Source organism: Coffea eugenioides, chromosome 7 (assembly GCF_003713205.1).
Source record: "Coffea eugenioides isolate CCC68of chromosome 7, Ceug_1.0, whole genome shotgun sequence".
Classification (NCBI taxonomy): domain Eukaryota; kingdom Viridiplantae; phylum Streptophyta; class Magnoliopsida; order Gentianales; family Rubiaceae; genus Coffea; species Coffea eugenioides.
The window spans coordinates 5,153,876-5,178,453 of NC_040041.1; the positions used below are offsets into that span (position 1 = coordinate 5,153,876).

General features: G+C 34.6%; 3 protein-coding genes and 1 long non-coding RNA gene across 4 annotated transcripts; 1 reads left to right on the forward strand and 3 right to left on the reverse strand.

The window, feature by feature from the left end:
- Positions 1 to 5,329: 5,329 nt before the first annotated feature.
- Positions 5,330 to 5,902, reverse strand: LOC113776712 (ethylene-responsive transcription factor 1B-like). The gene has a single exon (XM_027321777.1). The coding sequence runs from the start codon at positions 5,900 to 5,902 to the stop codon at positions 5,330 to 5,332; it is 573 nt and encodes a 190-aa protein (XP_027177578.1).
- An 8,873-nt stretch (positions 5,903 to 14,775) lies between these two features.
- On the reverse strand, positions 14,776 to 15,697 carry LOC113776713 (probable carboxylesterase 13). The gene is made up of 2 exons (XM_027321778.1): positions 15,569 to 15,697; positions 14,776 to 15,384 (listed from the first exon to the last, which is right to left on the reverse strand). Exons 1-2 carry the CDS (start codon positions 15,695 to 15,697, stop codon positions 14,776 to 14,778), a joined length of 738 nt encoding a protein of 245 aa, XP_027177579.1.
- Positions 15,698 to 17,625: 1,928 nt separating this feature from the next.
- LOC113778866 lies at positions 17,626 to 21,255 on the forward strand. The gene is made up of 3 exons (XR_003469341.1): positions 17,626 to 17,892; positions 20,795 to 20,945; positions 21,035 to 21,255. It is a non-coding gene; the product is annotated as an uncharacterized LOC113778866 (long non-coding RNA).
- A 584-nt stretch (positions 21,256 to 21,839) lies between these two features.
- Positions 21,840 to 22,999, reverse strand: LOC113776714 (NAC domain-containing protein 41-like). Its single transcript, XM_027321779.1, has 3 exons — positions 22,777 to 22,999; positions 22,313 to 22,578; positions 21,840 to 22,049 (listed from the first exon to the last, which is right to left on the reverse strand). Exons 1-3 carry the CDS (start codon positions 22,997 to 22,999, stop codon positions 21,840 to 21,842), a joined length of 699 nt encoding a protein of 232 aa, XP_027177580.1.
- Between the last annotated feature and the right edge of the window lie 1,579 nt (positions 23,000 to 24,578).

Consider the following 24,578-nt stretch of genomic DNA (forward strand, 5'->3'; position numbering starts at 1 on the left):
AGGTTTCTATAATTCTTCAAACCTCAGGAGAGGTTGTTATAATTATTAAAAACTTTAGGATAAGTTTTTAGAATTATCTAAAAACTAACCATGAATACTAATTTGTTCAAATAATATTACATTATTGTAGTACCATTCGTTGCCTCTTTCTCCTTGGTCTTATATCGCCTTCCACACCTTGTTAGATTAGACATATTTTTTCGGGACTAAATTTGATTAATGTTTGCTCCTGTTAGAATTTCTTATACTCAAGTCCCCTCGCTTATTTTGGTCCTTGATATCAGGGAGGTGGCTTTAGCCCTCGGCTTACCTCCCTCTCTCTTGTACGAAATTTGCATACTTCAATAATTCAATTAGTTGTCCCCGCGGATAGTGCGACTGGTTTCGTAGTCTGGTAATTACCAGTAGGTCCCGTGATCGACCCTGTGTACTATTTCACTGTATATTCTTGGGACAAGACTCTACACAACTTTAGGATATTAGTTTGGTCGAAAGGTTGAGATACCCTAAGTGAAAGAAAAAAATTCAATTAGTTGGTGTGCACCAAATAGTTTACCACCACTGGTGGTTTTCTTAAGAAAAATAGAATACCAAGTATGAATTTCACCGGAAAATTCTCTGAATGCAACTGTGATGAGATACTTTGATGCTGACATAATATAATCTGAATATACTGAAAGTGCACTAGAAAAAAAAAAGAAAAAACCCAAAAATTTTGAAAAAAAAAACTTCCCACTGAAACAATAAAATTATATTTAATATTTTCGATGTTATATCAATAGCTAAGAAATTTTATTCATGTGCTATCTGGCTCCAATAAAATGTATAGTTATCTGTAATAGCAGTAGAAAATACACATCTACAAGTATTGATGGACCCCACTCTCATAAAACTATTTTTAGGTTGCCCATGAATATTCATATTAGTGCAAAATTTTGTGTACTTTTTTAGTAGGAAGATCGAATTAAAAGCGAATGGTTTAAAGTCAAATCAGCTTCAATTTTAATACGTTAACTCCAAATTTTTTTAGACACTAGATAAGGAAAAAATTTTCATTCTAAATACCTTTTCTTTCTTTTGTTTAAAGAAGTCGAAGAAATTAAGAAACTGGAAAGGAAAATGAAGCGGCTTGGTAACTATATTTAAAAAAAAAAAAAAATGAAGTGGCCTGGTGGGAAGTGCACCCTCATTATAGGACGGGAAACAAATATGAGGATACCCAATTCTCTTCATTCCAAGGATTTGTGTTGTCAAGTACTGGAAGAAAAATAAGTTGTTCAATCTTTTCAAAAAGAAAACTTTTGCGAACAGGAATGACCTTCCGATGTCAATTCACCCTATATTACTCCATTTAAGGGTTCAATCCAAGCAGAGCATGATGTGACATCATGCCATAAAATACAATTTTCACTAAAGTTCGAGTACGTTTAAACAAAATAGATGAACTGGATCGTATCGTTACAAGCACAAGGATTTTGAAAGCTACTTTAATTAATTATCTAAAAGATTAGGATTTTAGTGATGAATCTTTCTGTATTTGGCGATAAGTCAGGATGACAATATTGTAAAAAAGTTGTACAATTGATTCACTATCTTCAGTGACTTCAGCTATTGTCATCAACTCATCACACATTAGCACCACAAGTATAATATTTGTGAAACATTTGTTATCCTTCCTTTTATTAAAAAATGACAGATTACCTAAAAAATAGATTGTAATTAAATGCATCTCGGCCTCCACCTACTTTTTTTTTTTTTTTTCAACCGAGATCGGATGGTAATGCATGCATGAAAATACATCATTCATTTCATCATTAAAATTCATCATTCAAAAATGCAGAATAGGTGCACCTAGTATTTGGTTGGCAGCCCATATTTTAATACTCCTGTACATAAAAAAAAAAACCCATATTTTAATATGCCAAGCTTGTTCATTAGTCTTGATTTTGACCCCCGGAGGCCCTGGACTTTGTCTTCTTTCGTCGGCGGATTCTGGACGAGGACAGTGCCCTTAGTAATAGGAACTTAAAAATTGAATTACCTACTCCTCCCCTCCCCCTCTCTCTTCCTTGGGGCTGAGGGTTGGGGCTCAGATATACCTGATGCAAGTAATTGATGTTATTGCACAACATATGAGTATCAAACCTTGTTTATTGGTATGTATTAGTTTTCTCGTCGAACCAACTCAATCAGTCAATTGTTAATTTAACAATCATATGAGAAATGATAGAGCTACATGTGCAGATGAAAATGGACTTAAAAGAGTAGCAACTTTCGGGTCTTAAAAAGCCAAGATACGTAGAGTATGATGAAGTAAATTAGACATTATACTACATCTACATGGCATGAGTTAGACTTTGGATAAGTTTCATTTTGCTTTGTAGCATATGGTTTAGAACTTTACAATTTAAACTTCTTGATTTGGCTCATCTTGTTTCACATTCAACATGTAGTGCTTTTATAAAGGCAATTCTAAAAGGTGTCTTAATGGTGCTTGTTGGGTGAACCTTTAAGGCCAAATTTCTCTTGCTAGGCAAAAATATTGGACTATCCTAAACTTGTATATATGGTCCTTCCTCCCAAGAAAAAAAAAAAAAAAAGAAGAAGAAAATCTTGTATGGTGCAATGATAAATTTCAACTGTCCCTAGTATATCTACATCTCGCTCTACCCATAGCGGTAACCTGGAATTTCTATTTTGTCTCGACTCTGTGACAGCAAGGCAGAATCCGATGTTCTGTAGAACAATGTGACTAGGATTAAAAAAAGAATAAAATAAAAATGAAGAAGTTTTTTTTTTAAGAATGTTTTATTTTGGAAGAAGATAGGTACCTGTAAATGTAATTTAAGACGGTTGAAATTTCTTCGAAGTTATCATGACCCATTTGTTGATTAAGAAGCATCCGTCCTTTCTCTTCATGCTTCTTGTCTCTTATTGTTTTAACAGTGATTTCTGTCTAAGGGGTTTTTTTTACCTATTAAACTAAATAATCATTTTGCCATTTTCAAGTTTATCCGTTACTTCACTTTTTTGAACTTTTAGGCATCCTACGTTGCTTGCAGCCGTCCTATTTATGTAGAATGTCTCACTCCTTTTGTGTAGGGATAGCAATGGGGCGGGTCTGGGGCGGGATCCCTCGCCCATCCCCCCACCAAAAAACTTCCCTTGCCCCTGCCCTTGTCGTTCTCCCTGCCCCGTCCCGTTTTCCCTGCAAGTGCTCGCGGTTGATAATTTGGTTTTTTTTTTTCTAAGAGCCTTTATTCAATGGATCAAATCTAAATTCAAAGAATAAACTAATATACGGAACTAAAAAAAGTGAAAAATGAAACAAGAAAAGTGTTGAAATAAAACGCTAAGAAAATTAAGAAACTCAATTGGATTGTATAAATAATATTTGGGAATACTCATAGAACGCGTAATATGCTTGTACCAAATATCATCTAGGAATTTGGATAGAAATGAGATAAAAGTTATGTTTATTTAGCAAATATTTTAAGTTTATTATTATTAGATTATATAATATATTACATTTATTTATATTAATAAATTGAAGCAGGAGACGGGGCAGGGGACGATTCCCCTGCCCCATTTAAAACAGAGGAAGAAAAATTCCCCCCAGTCCCGCCCCATCCCCACCCCATTACTCCCCCTGCGGGACGGGCATTCCGTTGCTACCCCTACTTTTGTGAACAACTTTGTAGAAAATTTTATCAAATGTTTCAAAGGGTTTGGCTGTGAGAGGTCTAATGTGTTAATTTTTTGTAAAAGTAAATTTGGGAATTAGAATCTAAATGCATGATGTATAATAATTGTGAATGCATACATTCACATAGTAAATTAAATATAATATAGTTGTATTAACAAGTTTCCTTGATATCCGTTAAAAAAAATCCTATTTCAGCCTAAGTTGAAAAAGAAGTAATCTCTTTACCAAATAATGTCGTTGTCAACTGTGCAGCCTTCGTGCCAGCAAGGTTTTTTTATTGATTGACTACTTCCTTCATCTCCTAGACATGCAAAGGCCAAGTTAAAATAACTGATGCAATTGTACGACTGTTTCATAACTAATTGAAAAAACTTCACATCAACAAATCGACTTTATGTAAATTCGTTTGTTTTCCTTCCTTGATTAGCTTTTTAATTATAAGCGGACCCCCTAAACCATGTTAATGTTTCTTTTCGTGAAGTATTGTAAGTTTTGGAAATTTGATCATTGGCTTATAAGCTGTAACAGACAGGGACAACAAGGGTCTGTTCTCCTGTCTCTGTATATGCAAGGGAAAGGGTTAATTACCGTCAAAATCCCTTCAATTTGTTTCAAAGTGTTGATGTTATCCTTAAACTACTAAAGACTTTGTCTTTGTTTACAGGGAAAAAAAAAATAACTAAGAAACTGGTCAAGATTATAGCCACACGACTTGAATTTTGACTTTTACATAGACAAGAAACCAAACCATTACGGGCAAGTCATCCGTAGCTAGGTTTTATGGACTTGCATGATGCACGATAAAATAATTTTTTCTTTTCAAAAATGTTCGGAACTGAAAGGTTTTCAGGAATAATGCCTGAACAATATTTCCCTCTTCTGGTACTTGAACAAAATAAATAAATAATATAAGAATCCCTTCTGGCTCCCTGGCTCTGTGTATTTCTTTTAACCTTTATTGGATCCCTAATGGAGTATGGTCTTAATACTCTTAACATAGGGAAATATAGATTTCTTCTTGATCAATTTGACTGTTTTTTCGAAAGCATAAACATAATATATACTTCATAGTGCAACTATATATGACTAAAGACACTTGAGCTATTGGCTTAAATAAAGGTCAAATTACTGGGCATTACTATATATATACGTGCAGATTTTGAGATTTAAGCCTGAAATATTTGTATTGCATCGCACATAATTAATTGCACTAAACAAACTACAAGGAAGAGAATGACAACAGAGAGGGCACAGAAAGCAGATAAAGAAAGCAGGTAGTTATCTGAAAGTGAAAGATGGATCACATGTCGGTCTCCAATTTACCAAAACCTAATATAATATTAAAAATTTTAATACTATCAGATCACAATTTTACTTGTTAGCTCCTACATTTTTATCAATTTGCAAAAAGTAAAGTAGGCATTTTAATCTTGCTATAACTAAGTGAAATTTAAAAAAAAATAAAAATGCTGAGATTGGAAGTAGGAGAAAGTGAAGTAGCTAATTATACATAAGAGGGAGGCTAATTACGTTTTGTTTATTCTAAATAGGCATACATGGGATTAACTATGGAATAAAAAATTACGAAAAGGGGAAATGAAGGCAAGGATTTTGAGTTTCTCATTAATGACTACTAGCGGCACTTTCAGATGAGGAACTGAGAAGCTCCTCCAAAAGGTCAGCTCCCAAGTCCTGAAGCTCCACAACAACTTTTTCTCCTTGTTTTTCTTGATTTCTTCTTGCTCTTTTTGACATGCTACTCCTGATTTTGTGGGTTGCCTTCAGAACCGCAGCTGGTGAGCAGCCATTCTCCCAGTTATGCTTAATACCTTCAAGTGATTTCTGGACTCGATCCATTGGAAAGTTGAGGCTAGCCAGGGGACCCCTCATCGAGAAAGCTGCTTGATCATAAGCCAAAGCTGCCTCTTCTGGGCTCTCAAATGTTCCTAGCCAAACTCTCATTCCATTCCTTGTTGAATCCCTGATTTCCGCTGCGTATTTTCCCCATGGACGCTTTCTTACTCCTATGTACTGCTTTTCTTGCCTCTTGGAATCTCTTTTCAAATTTAATGATTGAATAGCTTCAGTGGTCTCAAGTTCTTGTTTAGGAACCCTATTGTTGTCAAGAAACCAGAATGAGAATTCAGAGGAGAAGTTCTGATCAGGAGTTGGATTCTCATAGGATGAAGAATCCATCTCTAGCTAAAACTGAAGGGTTTGTGGTCAGTTCTCTTGCATAAAAGTTGGGCTTTAAAAAGCCCTGGCCTTTTTTTTTTTTGGGGGGGGGGTTGTATTTGACCTTTTAAAAAAAATAAAAATCGGTGCAGTATTTCTTTATGACAAGAAAAGGGTTGAGGAATCTGAGGTTCGAATTGGATGGATCAAGTCAAGAGTCCGTGGTGGAAAGTTTCCAAGGAGAAAATGTCATATGATTTATATTTGCAGAAACTTATGTTATATTTAAGGAGGTGAAGTTAGGGGGTCGCCGTCGGATAGTTCCTCAATGTTAATGTAAGATTCTAAATTAAGCCCACGAGCAAACAGAACTAAGAAATGTAGAAACAAGAGATTTTGGAAATCTTACGTAGCCCATAGGCTGCAAGTCATTGGAGTATATCTGTAGCACGAGCTGGGTGATGGGTTGCCAAAGATCGAGTCCCAAATGTGTAGCACGAGCTTTGACCAATATGCTGATATTGCCTAAAGAGTAGCCTAATTGGTGTCATCAAAAGATCAATGATTATAGACTCGAGGGAGCGTTGGCTTGAGTGATTCAGAGAGAGAGAGAGAGTGTGTGTGTAAGCGAGAGATTTTTCAGATTTCTACTCTTTCACTTGCACTATAAAAAAAAAATTATCGACTATTCCACTTTTTATCCAGCTATGGATGACCAAAGCATGAAGGTAATTAAGTTGTTTGGTTCCCCCAGCCGCCTAAAGGCTTTGTGATTGGAAATTTTCCAAGTGCACAAGTTCCATTAGCATTGAAATTAAAGAAAATTTCGCTATACTTTATTTGATTTGGCTAATGATCCCTAGTTAGGAGGGTTTTAGGTGTTAGTTTTTTTTTTTAAGTATAATTAGTTTGAAAAAGTGTCTAAATAAATAATTATAATCGCGTGTATTCACATGTTAAGTTATGTGCAATACACGTGTGTTAACGACTGCGTACTTAGATGCCTATTAGAAAAAAAATCCTACTTTATTTTCGTCATAAATAATCACTTAGTTTGCAGTGTATATGGAAGCAGGGAGATAACAAGTGATGCAAATTCTAGATGATTTTTCCTTATCCAGTGTCAGCTCCAATTACCAGGAATACCATGAGTAGAAATTTTTCAAGAAAATAATCTTTGGATATTTGCGGTTGCATAAAAGTAGAGCAACAAACCAAAAAAAAAAAAGAAGGAAAAATTTACATGCAGCAACTTTTGCAAGATTAGACCCCATGTCACTGTCACGCCTATGATCAAGTGTTTGCCTAGTTGTAATGGTAAATGGTTGATGTGCTGGGAACATTATTATGGAAATACAGTCTTCTTGTAGGGTACCGGAATGATTGGAATTGCCAAAAAGAAGACTGGTTTAATGAGGATCAGGAAAGAGAGAACAGAAGTAGATAGTTTAGAATGTTCATGTCATTGCAAATTTGTATAATTCTAAACACTTGTCTATTTGCTAGTAATTTCACGAACATTCTCTGAACTATTTATTTTTGTTCTCTCTTTTCAATATGTCCTACCATGATTCATTAAATTCCACCCGATCGAGTGGATAAATTCACTCATCTAATAAGGAATACTAATATTTGTTTAATCCAAAATACTTGCTTCTTTGTTAAGGCTTGCATTTACATGGCCATCCTTTAAGGGTCAATTAGAAGGAGAATTTCACTAATTCATAAACCTTGAAAATATAAAAGGACAAGATTGATTAAATTCAATGGTCACTAAAATAAAACATTAGAATTAACTCTAGAATGTTCAAAATGTACATTTTTTTTTTTGGGTAGGCGTAGTGTTTCATTCTGTACAAACCCTAGGCCTATGGTTCTACATCCTCCCTTTGGCTTCTTCCCTCCGCGGTAAGTCCTGCGGACGCCACCTTATTCTTTATTTATTTTTTGTTTTAGTAAAACTATAATGTGAAGCGAAAATATAAAATGAAGCAATTTTAGAATTGCGTAGTATTTTGGCTAGCCTAAATAAAAATGCAATGCCATTTAGTAGGAGCCAGTGAAATCTTGATCTAGTAGTCAAGATTAAAATAAGCATCAGTATGTGAGCTTCTTCTCTCACTATTTGTGGACTTATTTTTAATATTATTGAGTTGTAATTTTCATTATTTATGAATTAATTTGTTGATTGTATTATATATTTGAATCATTGCGCGTTCTTTGTAATCTTATTAAAAATAAATCTATGATTAGTAGGAAAAAATCAAGTTGATGAGGCATTAGATTAGTGGTTACGGTTCAAAACCCAATAATTAGAGGTCTTGAATTGCCCCTTTCCATTTTTAAATCCCACTTCTCTTCCATTAAAAAAATAATAATAACTATAATTATAATAAAATAGCCAGGACAAAAAAAAAAAAAAGAATTCCTGCGGTTCCATTATTGCTTAATGGGTAAAAAACAAAAAAACCCCCTTTGATAAACCTAATACACAGAAAAGTCCCTCGTGATTTCAAGATATACAACACGACACCCCGTACTTTGAACTAAATTGTAAAGGTGACGGAATCTGTTAAACTTAACGGAAATGGACGAAATTACCAAAATGCCCTAATATAATTAAGCAAAAGACAGCTCAAAAAAATCATTTGTTTTATTCTCTAGATAGAGAGAATTGAGGATAAAGGGGTAGAACATGTATATCTATTAAAAATTAGGTATAAATTTTTTTTTTTTAGGTTTCAATAAATCATTTTCGTTAAGTTTAACGGATTCCGTTACCTTTACAATTTAGTTCAAAGTACGGGATGTCGTATTGTATATTTTGAAATCACGAGGGACTTTTCTGTATATTAAATTTAACACAGGAGGTTTTTTTATATTTTACCCTTTGCTTGATAAAGACATGTATAGGCAAGTGGTTGTTTAATAGAATAACGATTGATGCGGTTTCTTTTCTGTCTGAAAAATGTAGTATTTATATGAATCATTCATTATTTGTTGGATGGTGAGAATACTCAACGGTCTTGCCTAATTTGACCAGGGGCCTACCGTCCGTGCTTGATTCGTTGGCCGCTGCGTTACTTAGAATCAAAAAATCGTTTCTTCATTATTAGTCATCTTCGCAGTGTTGTCGCCTGGCAAACGTCCACGGCCACCGGAAAGGACCAATTGGGCGGCGGTCCTCTTTCCGTTTTCTTTCTTTTCAGTTTTTCCTGTTATGTAGTATATGGTTTGGAAACGTCTACTCCAAAAACATTGAATATTCAATATTGTATCAGCATTATGCAATGCATCTTTTTTTGTAAATGTCACACTCAAAAAGGAAAACAAGGACTCTCGTTTTTCATTGCAATCGGATCGAATAACTACGTATCCATTGCAGCAATAATCATACCATAAAGTTTCTCTCGCAGCTTTCTGAAAAAGAAATTTAATTACAAATGTCAAAGAGGTGCATTTTCTAGTTTCTTTAATACCACTTAAGTAGCAAATAGGTTACATTTTCTAGTTTCTTTTATACCACTTAAGTAGCAAACAATTTTCTTTTTCTCTTTAGTGTGAGAGGAATTGGTAGAAAATGGACAAGAAAGGGGAAGACCTTTTCTTTTCTTTGAGAGTTTTAAGCAAAATAATAATAACGATAACGATAACGATAACAATAATAGAACTTAGGGTCTGTTTGGTTGGAAGTAAAATGTTTTCCTTGGGAAAATATTTTCCGTTGAAGTAATTTTCCATGAAAATCATTTCCCTTTCATCATTTTCAGGTGTTTGGTTAGCTTATTAAAAATATTTTCTTACTTCATTTTTCTGGTGTTTGTTTAACTTTTGAAATATTTTCACTTTTATCTCTATCTTTACTTTCTACACATTATAACTACATACTTCTTCCCATGCAAAATAAGAAAATTTATCTCATTGTTTAACTTTAAAAAATCTTGGAGAAATGTATATATGAATAAAAAATATCTCCTTAAGCAATAAACAAATTGCTGGCCATTTAGTGTCAAATATCAATCACATGCAATGTTATTGTGACATATATCTTGCACTCTCACTGCTGAAAATTTCTCTAGAAAAGAATGTCCCTATTATACATAATTAATTACTAGCATAGGATGAGCAGGATGATATTTTTTTTTATTTTGAATATACTAGGGGGAGGGTTGGGTTGGGTTGGGTGGTACGGGGGAGGGAGTGTAAGGAAGAGGTCTTGGGTTCGAGTCCTCCTGTTTACACTAAAAAAAAAAAAACATACTACAAGATGTTTTCAGTAAGTTTGGAACATACTACAGGCGGGATGCATGCATTTCGGAAAATAACTTCAATAAGTTTGGAAGGGAAGTTGTTTTCCACAAGATGAGTGAAAATATTTTACATAGGAAAATGTTTTCAGTAACTTTTGTGCAACCAAACACGGGAAATTAGGAAAATATTTTCCTGGAAAACATTTTCACCCGAAACAAACGAACCCTTAGTGGAGAACAAAATGAAATGATAGAATGATAGCAAAAACATTTCTTTTCTTTGACTATGATTGTTTAATGAAGAACCCGATTGGCTCTGATTTGGCAAAATTATAGGTGATCGGACCTTAAGGCCTTCAATTTGGGCCCTTTAGTCTTTAATTTGGTCCGAACATAATTTTTGGACTTTCCTGTAAAATGTTAAGGTTATTTGACTTAAGTCTCTATTAATGACGGCTAATTAAAACACTGCATGTATTTGGATAACTAAATTTTTTCGAATTCTCTCGTCATGTCTAATACAGCTATTTGTCCTTGATTACGATTTTCTTGAAATATTGACATCTTCTGAAGTTGAGCAACTGATTCTCCACCATCTTAAAATTTGACTAAAGGGGACTCTTGTGTGAAAGAGATCCACCAGACCTTCGATTAAGGTTTAAAAAAGAAAGTATTTGATCCTTTTTATGTTTTGCATGTATGACCCAATTTGTTTAAACTAACCCAACAACAAAGCCTCAAAGGATAGATTAAAGGGCTGGGGAGTGGGGATAAAGGCTGATAGATGTGCGGCGTGCGTGGAGAGGTGATGCTGAATCCCTATCAATTTTTTGATTGTGAAGTTTTCTTGTATAGTGTGGCAGAAAGCTCAGATTTTATGCTTCGATTTTTTAGAGAGACAGCCGTAACTAAACTAAAGTGAATTGGCTTATATAGTTATGGGGTAGGGTTTTTGGACTACCTCATCATTGTTTTGGCTGATATACTCTATTTTGTATTTGTCATAGTGTAGTTTTCTGGTTTATTTTCTGAGTTTCTGGATGATCCCTTGCACGAGCTTTGTTGATGATCCATAAAAGTTGAGCTTTGCCCAAGGGGAAAGACCCGGCCAAAAACAGAAAAAGAAAAAGAAAAACTCAATAAATACTCAAATTAGGCAGTTTTCATTCAAATTAAGTGCAAAAAGATCAATTAACTAACAGTGCACACCTATAAAACTACTCTAATTCCTACTCTAGCTATCACCTGCAAAATTGAAATTGCGTCTCTGTTGCCATTTTGCACAATTTACCTATCATTAGGCTTGCATTTCTGGGGGTGCACTATAAATTAGAGTTTTTTTAAAAAAAAAAAAAAAAGAAAAGAAAAGGGAAAACTAGTTCTTTTCTGAAAAATGAAAATTTATAGTTATGTTGGAATTTAAATATAGTTGGATTAAATTAAAAAATTTGGTTCAATTTATGTATGTCTGGTTGCTAATGGAGTTTAAAATAGGAATTGAGCCATGTAGAAAATGTAGCTCAAATGATCTCTAAGAAAAACCGCGTGGTATATCCAAAACTATAAAGGTTTGTAAAATTGCATGTGCAACACTTGTGTCAAAGTCACAAATGTGCACACAATTACAACTAATGTATCGAATGATTGCACAATTCTTCCTTTTGTATGCCTTAAAAGTTAATCGTACAAGTAATAAATGCAATAAATTTTGGAAGCACCATAGGGATTAAGGATTTGTCTATCTAAAGAAAAAAAAAGAAAAGAAAAGAGTTTTAAGTAACTAATCATAATTAAAAAGAAGATCATGTTGAAGGTTGATTACGTAATACTCCTTAGTCCCGACTCGCTTTAAATTTATCATCAGCCTTAAAAAGTTGAAAAAGAATCACATCTACGATCACCAATAGCATTAAGTGGGATTAAGGTGCAAAAGCTCGTCAAACACTATAAAAACCAGGAAGAAAAACCGGAGCCAACGACAGAAGAAAGAAACAAGACTAAATGAACATGAATGGCCTTCCCCGTCCGGTTCTCAGAAAGCCTAAAATCGAAAAAACAAGCGGAGCAGGAGAAGAAAAGAGATGCAACAATGGCGGTAATCACGAAGAAGAAGACGATGAGGAAACAACGAGGAAAGAGCAAGAGGAAGCTCTCGTTGCTCTCATCGAACATAGTACTAAAGAAGTAGAACGCCTCCGCCACCGCATCACCTATTACGCAACTCAGGTTTCCACTTTTTTCTCGCAATTTCTTCCCTTTTTTGGGTCAGTTTTTCTCAGCCTTTGGAATTGTATGAATTTCTAAGTATGCGTTTCTTTTCTCTCGAAATTTGGATTGTTTTGTGCTGTATCACTCAAAAAGAAGGAAAATGGCAGGGGTTGGAAGCTTCAGAAATGGTGGAGTAGGAAGCTTGTTTAGGTTTAACCTTTTTCTTCTTTTTTTTGGTTTATTATCAGTTGTTTGTATGCAAATTATCGTTTAGCTCTTATTAATTTAGGTTATAAATGTGTTGAATGTGGTTTTTGTTTAAGTGAAAGCGAAGCTGTAAGTATGATAAAAGATCCATATTTATGTGAGTGGAGTGTGACAATGAAAGTTAGACTTTTTTTTTTTTTTTGAAAAAATGTTTTCTATTAGGTGTTTGAGGTGGCAATGAGCATCAATGAAGGAAGTGTTTTGGTGGCATTGATTAATGGAGTGATTAAGTTTTGAGATGAGTTTACTTGTATTTTTAGGTGATGCAGACAGGGATAGGAAATCGAAGACTCATGATAGGCAGTAATGTTTAACTTTATCCTGTGATTTTTTATGAAATTTTGCACGGATGATGTTGTTTCTTTGCACGATGTGTTACTTGTTTGCTGATTCAAGTTGAAGGATAGCATTCTTGCTAACAGTTGTTGTAGAAGTTGACTTATGTCTTAAAGCTGCTTGCGGCCTCATATTTTGTTAATTCAAGGTTCTTTGCAAAATCTATCCCACAATTAGATCAGGAAGCTGTTAAGACGTCTAGTGTTCCTGCAAGCCTCAGTCTAAACCGAAGCTTGTAATTCCTAGTTGTTCCTGCAAGCAGTCTTCAGAGTTTCTCAACCTGCAGTGAAGACAAAAGAATCTGGATCAAAAGTTGCAAGCAGCAGTTATGGTTCACAGCAGAAGGCAATTACCCCAACCAACGATAACACAGATGTCAAAGTAATGGAGGACAGATCTTACAGGGTATCTCCTGAACCAGAAGAATGACTTTCTAATTTCTTGTATTGCCTGTTTATATGCTTTATGTGATGACATGCAGAAATTGGTTTCCGTGCAGTGGACGTGTTGATGATAAAACAGGTAGAATTGATGCTTGTATGCTTTTATAATTACATAAGGAACATAAAGAATTAATTGATTCGGCTTGTACGAAGCAGCTCTTCATCAATCATGATTCGTTGCCACAACTGGCTCAGTTAATTATATCTATTCAACACAAAAGAAAGTTGAGAAATCTTATGTCCTGCAAATAATGATCAGCTATTTGCAACCAGATAGTTACCACTCCTCTATTGATAGCTGTCAAGGTCAAAATGAATGCAGATGTGACAGGGGTATGCATCTTAACCCTGATCTGAAAGATGATCCTATGATTCGGTCCGAATTAGCGGATGTTCGATCCATCAAATCATATGAGGATTGGATTACATTCGGATCAAAAGGTTATGCGGATCGTATTCGTATGTCATTTTTTTTTTGTGATTCACCGATATGTGATCGCTTAGTTTTTTTTTTATTTTTTTTTTATTTTTTATACATTAAATGTACAAATTGGTAATAGTTTAATCTCTTGTTTCTTATTTTTATATCTATATTCTTTTTCAAAATAGGTTTTTCTTTGCATATGGTTTTAAGTTTTTAAACAAATTGTCATATGATGTATGAATAAAAAATTGTAGAAGAAATACTAAATCTTATTAATTTGAAAAATAAGAAAAAAAATATGAAAGTTACTTTATATTGAAACAAAAAAAATTAATATTTCCCATTGAACGAACAACCTATGAAAATTACAATGTTCTGCACTCAGCCACTGTCTACGTTGGGTTGGGTTGATTTTGCGGGAGGCGGAGCCAAAACAGCCCAAGCAATGACACTAGAAAAAGAGACGGAGGCCTCTAATTTTGTGTTTCCTAAAATCAGGGCAACAATAAAGGCTGACCCAAGAAAAACACTTGCTTTTGCGAGTATCCAAAGTGGTGAAAAGTTATTTATCTTTGTGCAACAAACATATTATTATTGTTTTCTTTTGAATAGTCCAGCAAAGATTAGTTGTGGACGTATATTCTATTTATTCTTATGTCTCATTTGTGTATATTTATAACTAGGAGGGGAATGCCCGCGCATCACGCGGGTGTTTGATGTCTGTGGTTAAAGAAAATTTTATGGTAGTTCAAGTGAATATCAAAAAATTCACGCACATTGAGTAACAATATGAAGTAACAAAATATCTAATGTATACTGGGAGATGGAGAAGGAAATTATGCATGCTATCTTACTTGGTTCATATATTTTGAAACAAACACTTGTATATGAGTTTTTCATTAACAAGACTAAATGAACTTTAAACAGATACCGAAACGATTCAGAGAATGGCAATAAATAAAGTGATTATCCACTTAAAGATGCATCTACACAACATTCTTGTTGATGAAAGCAGCCAACTTTTTTAGCAACGACAAAGCCTAGCCTCGAAAGGTTTGGTTCCATAAGAAGATTCAACAATGGATCATCAACCCCCTTAGATTTTGGGTGAACATAATGCCAAATGCCCTTAACATAGGCCTTCGCCTGTAATTTCGTTAACTCACTACTGATTAGATCTTTCCCGCAAAAATAAGGATAATTGAGAAAAATCACATCAAGATTGAAGTCGTCTAGTATCTCTCGCCAAACCCTTGATGCCATATTATGTGCTAAATTGCCACCAGCATCCCCACCAAAAAACACCCTATCAAAGCCAGCATAATCCCTAAGCCATACCTCAGAACCCTCGCCATTTGAATGAGGGGCAACCCATTTGACTGCAATCTGAGAATCTTCATAAGCAATAGGCAAATGATGCTCAGCGGCGAGCCGATAGTTAATTGAAACTGCTACACCACCAGCTTCTGCACCTACTACATTAAGGTGCGCGTGGTATGTAGGAGAGAAGGCAGATTTGATCAAACACCTCCACCATGTAAGTAGACCAAAAGAGGAAGTTTTGTATCTCCAAACCTATTCCAACAAAATCACACCATTTAAACTGTATAGAACAACCAACTTTATGGGGAAACAATAATATCAACATTAAATTGCGCTAATAGAGTATCCAATTTTGGAATGAAATCATTTAGCTAACAATAGAAATTACGATTTTACAAAGCAAATCATACCATTAAAAAAAAGAATGAAACCTCACCTCAAGTTGAACCATCAAGAATAGCTTCACCAGAGAACCATATTGAAATTCAGAGTACAATGACAATACAAATAAGTATTTACCGGAAGACGAAAGGAACATAACAGAAGAATGTGAAGGGGCAGACATTTGAAGAATTGAAGTTGAAACTAATGCTCAATCATAAATTCCTCAATAAACCACATTGCCCTTGCTTTAATTGAGATGAAAATGACGTTTGAAGTTCTTCAAGTTATAATAGCAAAGTAACAGTAATAATTGATACAAACAAAAATGAATGTCTCTGCAAGGACATTTAAGTAATTACACCAATAAAGAAGCTATTATGGGTTGTAGCCATTGTAGAAAAGATGACCAAATAATCTCACATTTCCAAACTATCCAAACCTTTGAACAAATCATCATTGTATCTTTTAGAATACAAGGACATTTCAGTAAACACAATAATGCACATGCTATCTAAAGTAATACCCAATACTATAACTACATTCAAAACAACCTTACAATCCCAAAATACCCCTACTCTTGCGGTTGAAATTCAAAGCAATTCTTTGACCCAAACTCATTCTTATATAGTATAAGGATATTCTGACTCAGTAGCAGAATTAGGACCCAAGAGTGGGGGCAATTCCTACGATTAAGACAAATTTTTTGTTAAAAAATTTTAATAACCAGCACGATAGTTGTGTGAATTTTGTTAAAATTATATAATATTTTACAATAATAACAACTAGATGACAATTTTTTTTGTACGGTAGATAACAAAAATTTTTACATTTATTTTTATGTACTAAAGTTTTGAATCCTAAATTGCCAACTAGTATTTGACTTCATTTGAAACATGCGATTATTTATAAACTAAGTGATTGCAATAGACTTCAAGAACTCAAAAGGGCAAAATAAAAGAATGTAGGAAATTTTAAAAATTTTAGAGAGGGGGTGCAATTATAGGATAGGATTGAAAAATTAAAATTTTTTTAGTCAATTTTAAAAATTCTTCAGAGTTCAGGGGAAAAACCTTTCTTGTTGTCGCTTTGGATTTGATTATGACCAGACTTTACCCAAATCTTTTAAATTTTATCTGCATATAACCGAGTATTATTTATCAGTTATCGTTAAAATCTTAAACTCTATTTGGATAAAATTTGGAAAGAATGAACTTAAACTATAGTTACAGTTACATTAAAATCAGTCCATGGATTAATATAAGTTTGACTGTTTGTTTGCATCCGATCTTAGATTCTCTATATTTGTGTACACTAGACATATATTCTTCTTTGTTTCCTTTGGACATAGACAATTGGTTAGTAAAACAAACTTTTGGTCAAATTTTTGAAGGGAAAATTTGGAAAAAGACAATAGGAAATATTAGTATTCAAAAGCTGGGTGTAAATTTTGAAAAAAAATTGTTAGGTAGAATAAAGGTTATAGTTCATAAATAACAAATTTATTTTGTAAAATATGTGAAATGACCAAGACTTGTACGTGTACGTGCACTTGCACCATATGTGCACATGTGAGTATACATATGTGCACATATGTCGATATAAATGTGGATATTTGGACGTGTATATATATTTAAGAAATTGTCTATCTTTATTTATTAGGACATTTCAATTCAATGAAAAACACGTTATGATGAAAAGAATTCAGTCATTTAACAATAAATTTATTACCTATGTTAATTGGTAAATAATGACCCATACCCTGTTAAAAAATTCACCCGAAGTTACACTCATCTTATGAATTTTTAATTTCTCAATTCCCATTTTCTAAATTTTTCCAAGTTTGAAAAGTTATTAGCATGGCTTGTTTTTTCTCATGAAGTACATTGGTTTTGGTCTCGATGAAGTACATTGGTTGAGGTACATAAAGGAGTGCAAAATTTTGCTTCAAAGAGGTGCATTTCATTTCTAATAGGATCTGTTGCACTAGAAAACTAAACAATTTTGTCAATTTGGACTCAAAGAAAAGTAGAAAACATGCTGACCGCTCTACAAGACACTTTTGTAGTGGTCTGAGATTCAGCTGACGTAAACCAAAGTTTCAATGACCACTTTCCTAGTACTCTTCCTGGATTATCACTGAGTAGAGCTGAGGGAGCGAACAACAGTTGAATATATTAGACTAAAAAAAAAAGAAAAAAGAAAAGAGGCGGCTGCTGCGGCGACTGAGGTGGGGAATTGCTGCTCCGACGTGGCGTCGGACTGTCGGCGGTCGGCGGCATTGCTTCATTGTAAGCTAATTCTTCCAACGCTCCGAACGATGCGATAGATGCTTTTCTCAACTCTCGCGGCTGCAAATGCCTTTACTCTCAGATCGAGGTTTCCTTTTAACTTAATACAGAGTAAAATCAATAAATGCATGCGTTTTTTTTTCCCTCGCGTTCTTTTATGTATCTGCATGTGAAATGAGCTGATAAGAGGAATGAGCAATGGAGATGCTTCAAAGTACAATTCAATTGATAGTCGTGATTAGTGTAATTTATTTTAATACATATTTTTTCGGTTGAAGAGTTAAGATGAGAATATGTGATATTTTAGTAAATTTCTGGAGTTTAGGCGTTGCTTACTTGCTTAGGCATTGAGAGATAAATTCAGGGAAGCGAAAAGATGTTGCTTGACATGAAATGTCATCAAATTGAGGTGAAAGATTACTATATTTGGATCATAGGCAAAAATGAAGCATCTTTCAAAAAGTTTCAGTTTTGAATTGATTTTTGCTATGTATATTCTACTGTATTTGGAATATCTAATAGTGATAGAAACAAATTAATGGTAGTCTGGATGGGAATGCTTCACTGTATTGTAGAACAATATTATGATTCATGCTTCGAAAACTAAATGCAAAATGCCACAGATTAGAATACAATGCAGTAAATGAAAAGCCTTGTTAGTTGCAATCTTATTGAACTTCACTTCTTGATCCAAAACCATAGGCCTCAACAGATGATAACTATTATCACCTGAAGCATGGTTTTTATGCTATAATCCTTCCCTTTCTCGAGTCCATCATGTGAGATGATTGAGTCTTCAGTCATTAACAAGGTAGTTCCTAAGGTCTGTTGTACATAGACATCACACCAAACAGAATGGATGGGTATCTAGCTCTCCCCTAATTCTCTTGTGGTTCAGTTTTCTGTGGTACTTTGCAAGTTGGTCAAATTAGGTCAGGTAGAGTGTTGGCTTCATGCTCTATCTATTGTATAAAGCAAGTTTCCCCATTTTTCGGAGAGCAGCAAACTTGTACGAACTTGTGTGTTTGAATTCATTTCAGTCAATGTGGTTGATGGCAAAAACCTCTTGCTGCTAAAAAAGACTAACTTTTTGTTCAATGTGAGCCATGTTGCTGCTATATCATCGAGTAGTAGTTCCACTAGTTGAATCCCAATTAAACTTTTTGCATGGAAGCAAACTTGGGAAGGATTTCTTGAATTCTTTATCTTTCTTGCTAATTCTGCATATTATTAGTCTTTTCATTTAACAAACTTACTTATTAAATTAGAGCTCAGCAGTCTTTGTAAACACCAACAATCAGTATTCTATTCTAGTCATACTTTCATCTTTAATATGATAAAGGTATCTCACACTAAGTTCTTGTTTGCAAATTTGTGTAGTTGTCTCTCTCTGCTACAAACTTGTGTGATCAGGACGCGTGTGCTATCCATGGTTTGTTCATCATTTCCTGATGATTCATGATTATCAACGAATTTATGTTAAGTCTTCTAAACAAAAAATGGTGATATGCATTTGCTTAATATTTCTCAATGTCTCAGAGGTTTAGGAGCTCCATTTTATAGCTTCACAATTTTTGAAATCATTTGTAAACGTTTCTTCAAGGTGAAGAGCAAAAATGAAAGCGTATAGCACTAAAAATTATTTAAAAATTATCTATGATATCCAATGCAGTGGAGCTTGTACTCTCTTGTAGATCTTAGGATGTGATTATAGGATGAGTAAGGGGAGGTTGGCCATGCTATCTTACGTAGAATACTCCTTTTAATTGATCACTTTCATAATGAGCTCTTTGTAGCCTCTAGTGCAGTATCTGCAGACAGAAGCAGACGTATGTAAATTTAATATGGAACATTCATGCTTCCTGGCCTAAAAAGTTTTGGAGATATAATCTGTTATATGACACTTTAAGGTACTTGAGGATGTTCAACTATTTAATCAAATCAGACAGGAACTTTCCAGCTTCCATTTGGATGCTGTATTTTCTTTGTGGTGTCTCAGGATAAAGGAACAATTGTCTGTCTAATAATGAGTTGGTAATTGAAATTGCGATTGAGTTTGTCTAAACAGAAAACTGAGGCATATCAATAAGCATAAGGGAAGTGGATATAGTGTGGTCTGTATTGACATCTAAACGTTGGAGAAGCTCAACTCTCTCTCTCTCACGATTAGATTTTTGACAAGCACTGTTGTCGAGAAGATTGTCAAATATCTGAAGCTTCCTGTATTCTTGTGTTTTGGTATTCTTGTTCTGCCATGCAGTTTATATCAGGAAACCATATAAATCGCTAGATCAGGCAATCTGCCATTTAGGATTGTTGACACCAAACTAGCATGATATTCCTGTACACTTTATTCAAATTAAATGTACCGCATGTAATGTTTACCTTCCCTGTAGTTACTGGGGTAGATGCATTTGCTAGCTTTCTGTCCTTGTTTAAGTTGTCAGTAGCAGAATTGGAAACTGAAGGATGCAAGACTGCACTTAAACCCCTTGCAATTGCACCTTGCACCCTTCTCCACCCATCTACTAATTTGATCTCGATTCTCGATGAGAAGTTTAATCTGCATTTATCTATGGTATGTTTGTATTTATAATGGATATGATAAGGAAATAACTGATGCTTGTCCACTTGGTTTGGTCTTGTTTTACTTGGCCAGTTTGGATGATTGACAAGCCTGGCCAACTCTCGTTTGTGAAAAGTCGCTTAAGTTGCATACTAACTTAAATTGTTCAAGCTATCTAATATGACGAATAGTACTTCTCAATAATTCTTATGATTTACACTCAACAATAGCGTCAAATTACGTTTTATAACAATTTTAGGGACAATCTCAAACCCCACAGTCTTCTGCTGTCAACATCCTCTCTCTGATCTGCTATTCACCCTATAGCACTGAAATAAATCCTTTATACACAATCACAGTTACTAGATTCAGGATTACCACTGTTTGTCTTTGGTTAGCACTTACAGACCTTGTTTTTTTCCAGATTGATCCTATGGCAGTTATTTACGCCGAAAGGAAAGATAGTTCGCTTCAAGAGTTTGGTCGTACTGAAGTTCTTTTGAACTCTCCTGAGTCACAAGTGGATTAAAAAGTTACAGTATTGCCTACCAGTTTGAGATAGTGCAGTATTTAGTGTGAGTATGGCTATTTGAAATCATGGATTTTTGTCATGCAAGTACAATTTTCGCTACTACATGTACATTGATGGTAATCTTCATTACAGGTTTCACGCGTATGGTGTCGATACCCAGTTTCGCAATGTAGATGTAAAGGTATGTCACGCTGCTCCTATAAAATGTTCTTCCGAGAATTGAATCCTTAGAGGATTGATTATCTGTTTTATGGGATGGTGTCCAGTTGTTGAGGACTTGTTGATTTCATGTTAGCATACCCATTATGAACAGTTGTTTTGCAAATATAACAAAGAACAATAATTTAAGTTGAGGTACGACAACTAATTAATTTGCTTCTCGATTGGTAAATTTACCTGAAGCATCTAGGTTGTTGAGAGAATGCTAGATCTTTGACCCTTGTAGACCATGAGACTGTAAAGCTTGTAATTACCAAAAAAAAGAAAAAGGTTATTTATGAGGTGGACAAAAGTCAAGTTATCTATTTTTATTGACTGCATTATAAAAAAAAAATGCCATTGTTGGCTTAAAAAAAATTGCCAGTCATTCTCTCCTTCTTCTAATAAACAAAAGATTAAAAAAAAATGCTATCTATATACTTCAACATGAACGTTGAAAAGAAAAGATCATCTATAATTATCTATGTGCAGAAATTGAAGGTGCTGTTTCTTCTTATAATAAACAAAGAAAAAAAAATGCTATCTATATCCTTCAACATGAACGTTGAAAAGAAAAGATATCTATAATTTGTGTATACTTCAACATGAACGTTGAAAAGAAAAGATCATCTATAATTACCTATGTGCAGAAATTAAAGGTGCTGTTTCTTCTTATAATAAACAAAGAAAAAAAATGCTATCTATAAACTTCAAGATGAACGTTGAAAAGAAGAGATATCTATAATTTCCTATGTGCAGAAATTAGAGGTGCTGTTTCTTTTCCGTCTGGCATGATTGCCAACTCATTGGCACCATCCATCACCGCAGATGATAAAAATTCGAGCTCATTAGTTGGCAAGCTGCCAATTCTTTCTTGAATTGCTCCACCCGTTGCTGTTGGTTGGAACTTGTCATTATTGCGGACCCGGCATGCCGCAAAATTTTGTACCTAGAAGCAAGACAAATTAATTAACTCAAGAATTAATCTTTCCTGTAGTGATAATATATACACTGTCAACACCGGATAAATGATAACTATGCAAAATTTGAATTTGAAATTCAACTTCTACACATATGTCATGAATCCAATGATAATAGTATATACACTGTCAGTGTATATATGATTTACTCCTCACTCAGAGCTTTGAGCATATTATTCTCACTTAAGAAACCAAAAAATAAACTTAATTCTGAATTAATGGCAATAATTACCTTGACTTGGGTAGTCTCATCAACCTTTCCATCTAATTGGTCAGGATTCAATCGATATTCGTAGATGGTCCAATTACTTTTGGTTCCATTGGGCGAGTGTCCCCAATAAAAATCCACGGCCTGTTTGAAGCCAATAATTCTATTATCAAGACCAATTTCAGCCGGCAAGCCTGCGGGACTCCAATAACCATCTGTGGTGGGAAGGTCACCGGCTAAACGATTGGTGAAGAAAAACCATTCACCGGCCACTCCATATTTGAATTTATCTGCATGACAGCTCGCAATTCACAAACAAAATCAATACCATAAAAAAAATTTTTTTTTTTCAACCATTTCACACGCGCAATAGTTCTATTTTTACCAGAAAAAGTAATACGACTCACTAATTCTCTAAGGGTGTGTTTGTTTCGACCAAAAGTATTTTCTAGAAAATTGACAAACCACAAAGGTAGAGGAGCATATACAATTGAATAAAAGCATAAGAACATAGAACATGCCTAAGGGAAGTTGATCAGGGTTGTGTGAATATACATCAATTGTTGGAATAATATCTGCAGGAAGTTCTCCTCCAAGAATCTTCTGCTTCAAATAATGTATGACTTGATCATTGGTAGGGTAAAATCTATATCCAAAGGGTAAGTTCAACACCTGTTTTCCATCACCAGAAGAATTTCTTGGATGAGCCATGGAATTGGTTAGGGAAAAATCCAAAGAAGAAAAGCTCACAATATCAAGAAAAGTATGCACCCGATCGAGTATTACAATTAGAGAAGAGCAAGATCTAGTAGTTCAAACAAATCTTATTCAAGAAGGGTGATATCCAAGCCTGAACTTTTATTGATGTTTATATAGAAGTCACTATGGTTAGATATCCTCGTACAATCTGAATTTGGATTATGTTAGACTTCCTAATATTGCGTTCTTTGTGCGGGAAGGAGTAGGAATTGAAAATTAAGTGTAGGAAACTACTTAGCAGGAATTGGCTTCTGGCTATAGCAACTCAATTTTTCCGGTAATTTCCTTATTCCTTGGACACAAATCTATCGCAAGCGTTTTGTGGAAACCTAAGATAGAGACTGTCGCCTTTAGAATTTCAGACACCTACTGTAACCAATGCTTGTAACTTGTAAGCCCTGTGGTATATTTCATAAACCACCCTCCAATTTTTTTAATTTATATAAACGAACCCTCTTCGCTCTTCCCACAATGCCACTTTCTAGATTATCTCTCGCATCCTTCACGGACATCACCACGGATGGTCTATCTCTTCGCTTCTAGGTAACTTCGCCTTTCTCCCGAATCCAAACACCTCTCTAATTTAATTTAATATTACTGAAAAATAATTTGCAGATGACTCACTACTTCAATACTACCCAATTTTACCAAAAAAATAAAAAATAAATAAAAGGTAAAACAAAAAATGGTACAACCGAAGAGAACTACAGGTGACCGACCATTGGCCGGCTTCTCAATCAGAACTCAGAAATCCACATTGCCCATTCAAACAAATTTAATGGACAAATTTCCATCAAGCCACTGAATATTGAGTTTGTCTCAAGTCTACTTGTAACAATTCGCCATCCATCACGAAATCAATATCAGTCCACAAGGTAACGTTGGCAGTGGTTTTTCTCAAAGGAGTACCACTCTTAATCTGAGAAACGAAAATCATTTCAAAGGGACATTCATTTCATATAAGGGTTTCTACAATTTTGTCGGGATATGAGCAGCCAACTGTGTGCTGCAGATAATTTGTGTTCATGATCAGATTGTAAATATGACATTGGACAACCACGAGATCGTGCAGGCTTATATTGATTTTCCTCCAGGTTTAGATTGATTTTCCAGACCCGAATGGGCCTCGGCTTACAGATTTAGATTGATTGAGTGGAAGAAACAGGAAAGAAAAAAAATGAAAGTGGCCTGGTGGGAATTACACCCTCATTAATTGTAGGACGTGAAACAAATATGGGAATACCCAATTCTCTTCATTCCAAGTATTTATGTTGTCAAATACTGGAGCAAAACTAAGCTTTCCGATCTCTTCAGAAAGGTAACTTTTGCGAACTGAAATGGTCTTTCGATATCAATTCTCACCCTATACTGCCCCGTTTTAAGGTCCAATCCAAGGACAGCATGATGTGTATATAATGCAATAACATACAATTTTAGCTAAAGTTGGGGTATGTTTAAACAAAATATATGAACTTGGTCGTACCGTTACAGGCGCATGGATTTTGAAAGCTCCTGTAATTAATTATCGTGT

Coding starts and splice junctions, on each gene's coding strand:
- LOC113776712 (XM_027321777.1), bottom strand. CDS start 5,902: ATGGATTCTTCATCCTATGAGAATCCAACTCCTGATCAGAACTTCTCC.
- LOC113776713 (XM_027321778.1), bottom strand. CDS start 15,697: ATGTCTGCCCCTTCACATTCTTCTGTTATGTTCCTTTCGTCTTCCGGT. Junction 15,385..15,568: donor TCTTGATGGTTCAACTTGAG/GTGAGGTTTCAT, acceptor TTGTTGGAATAG/GTTTGGAGATACAAAACTTC.
- LOC113776714 (XM_027321779.1), bottom strand. CDS start 22,999: ATGGCTCATCCAAGAAATTCTTCTGGTGATGGAAAACAGGTGTTGAAC. Junction 22,579..22,776: donor TCTTATGCTTTTATTCAATT/GTATATGCTCCT, acceptor GCTGTCATGCAG/ATAAATTCAAATATGGAGTG. Junction 22,050..22,312: donor ATGAGACTACCCAAGTCAAG/GTAATTATTGCC, acceptor TCTTGCTTCTAG/GTACAAAATTTTGCGGCATG.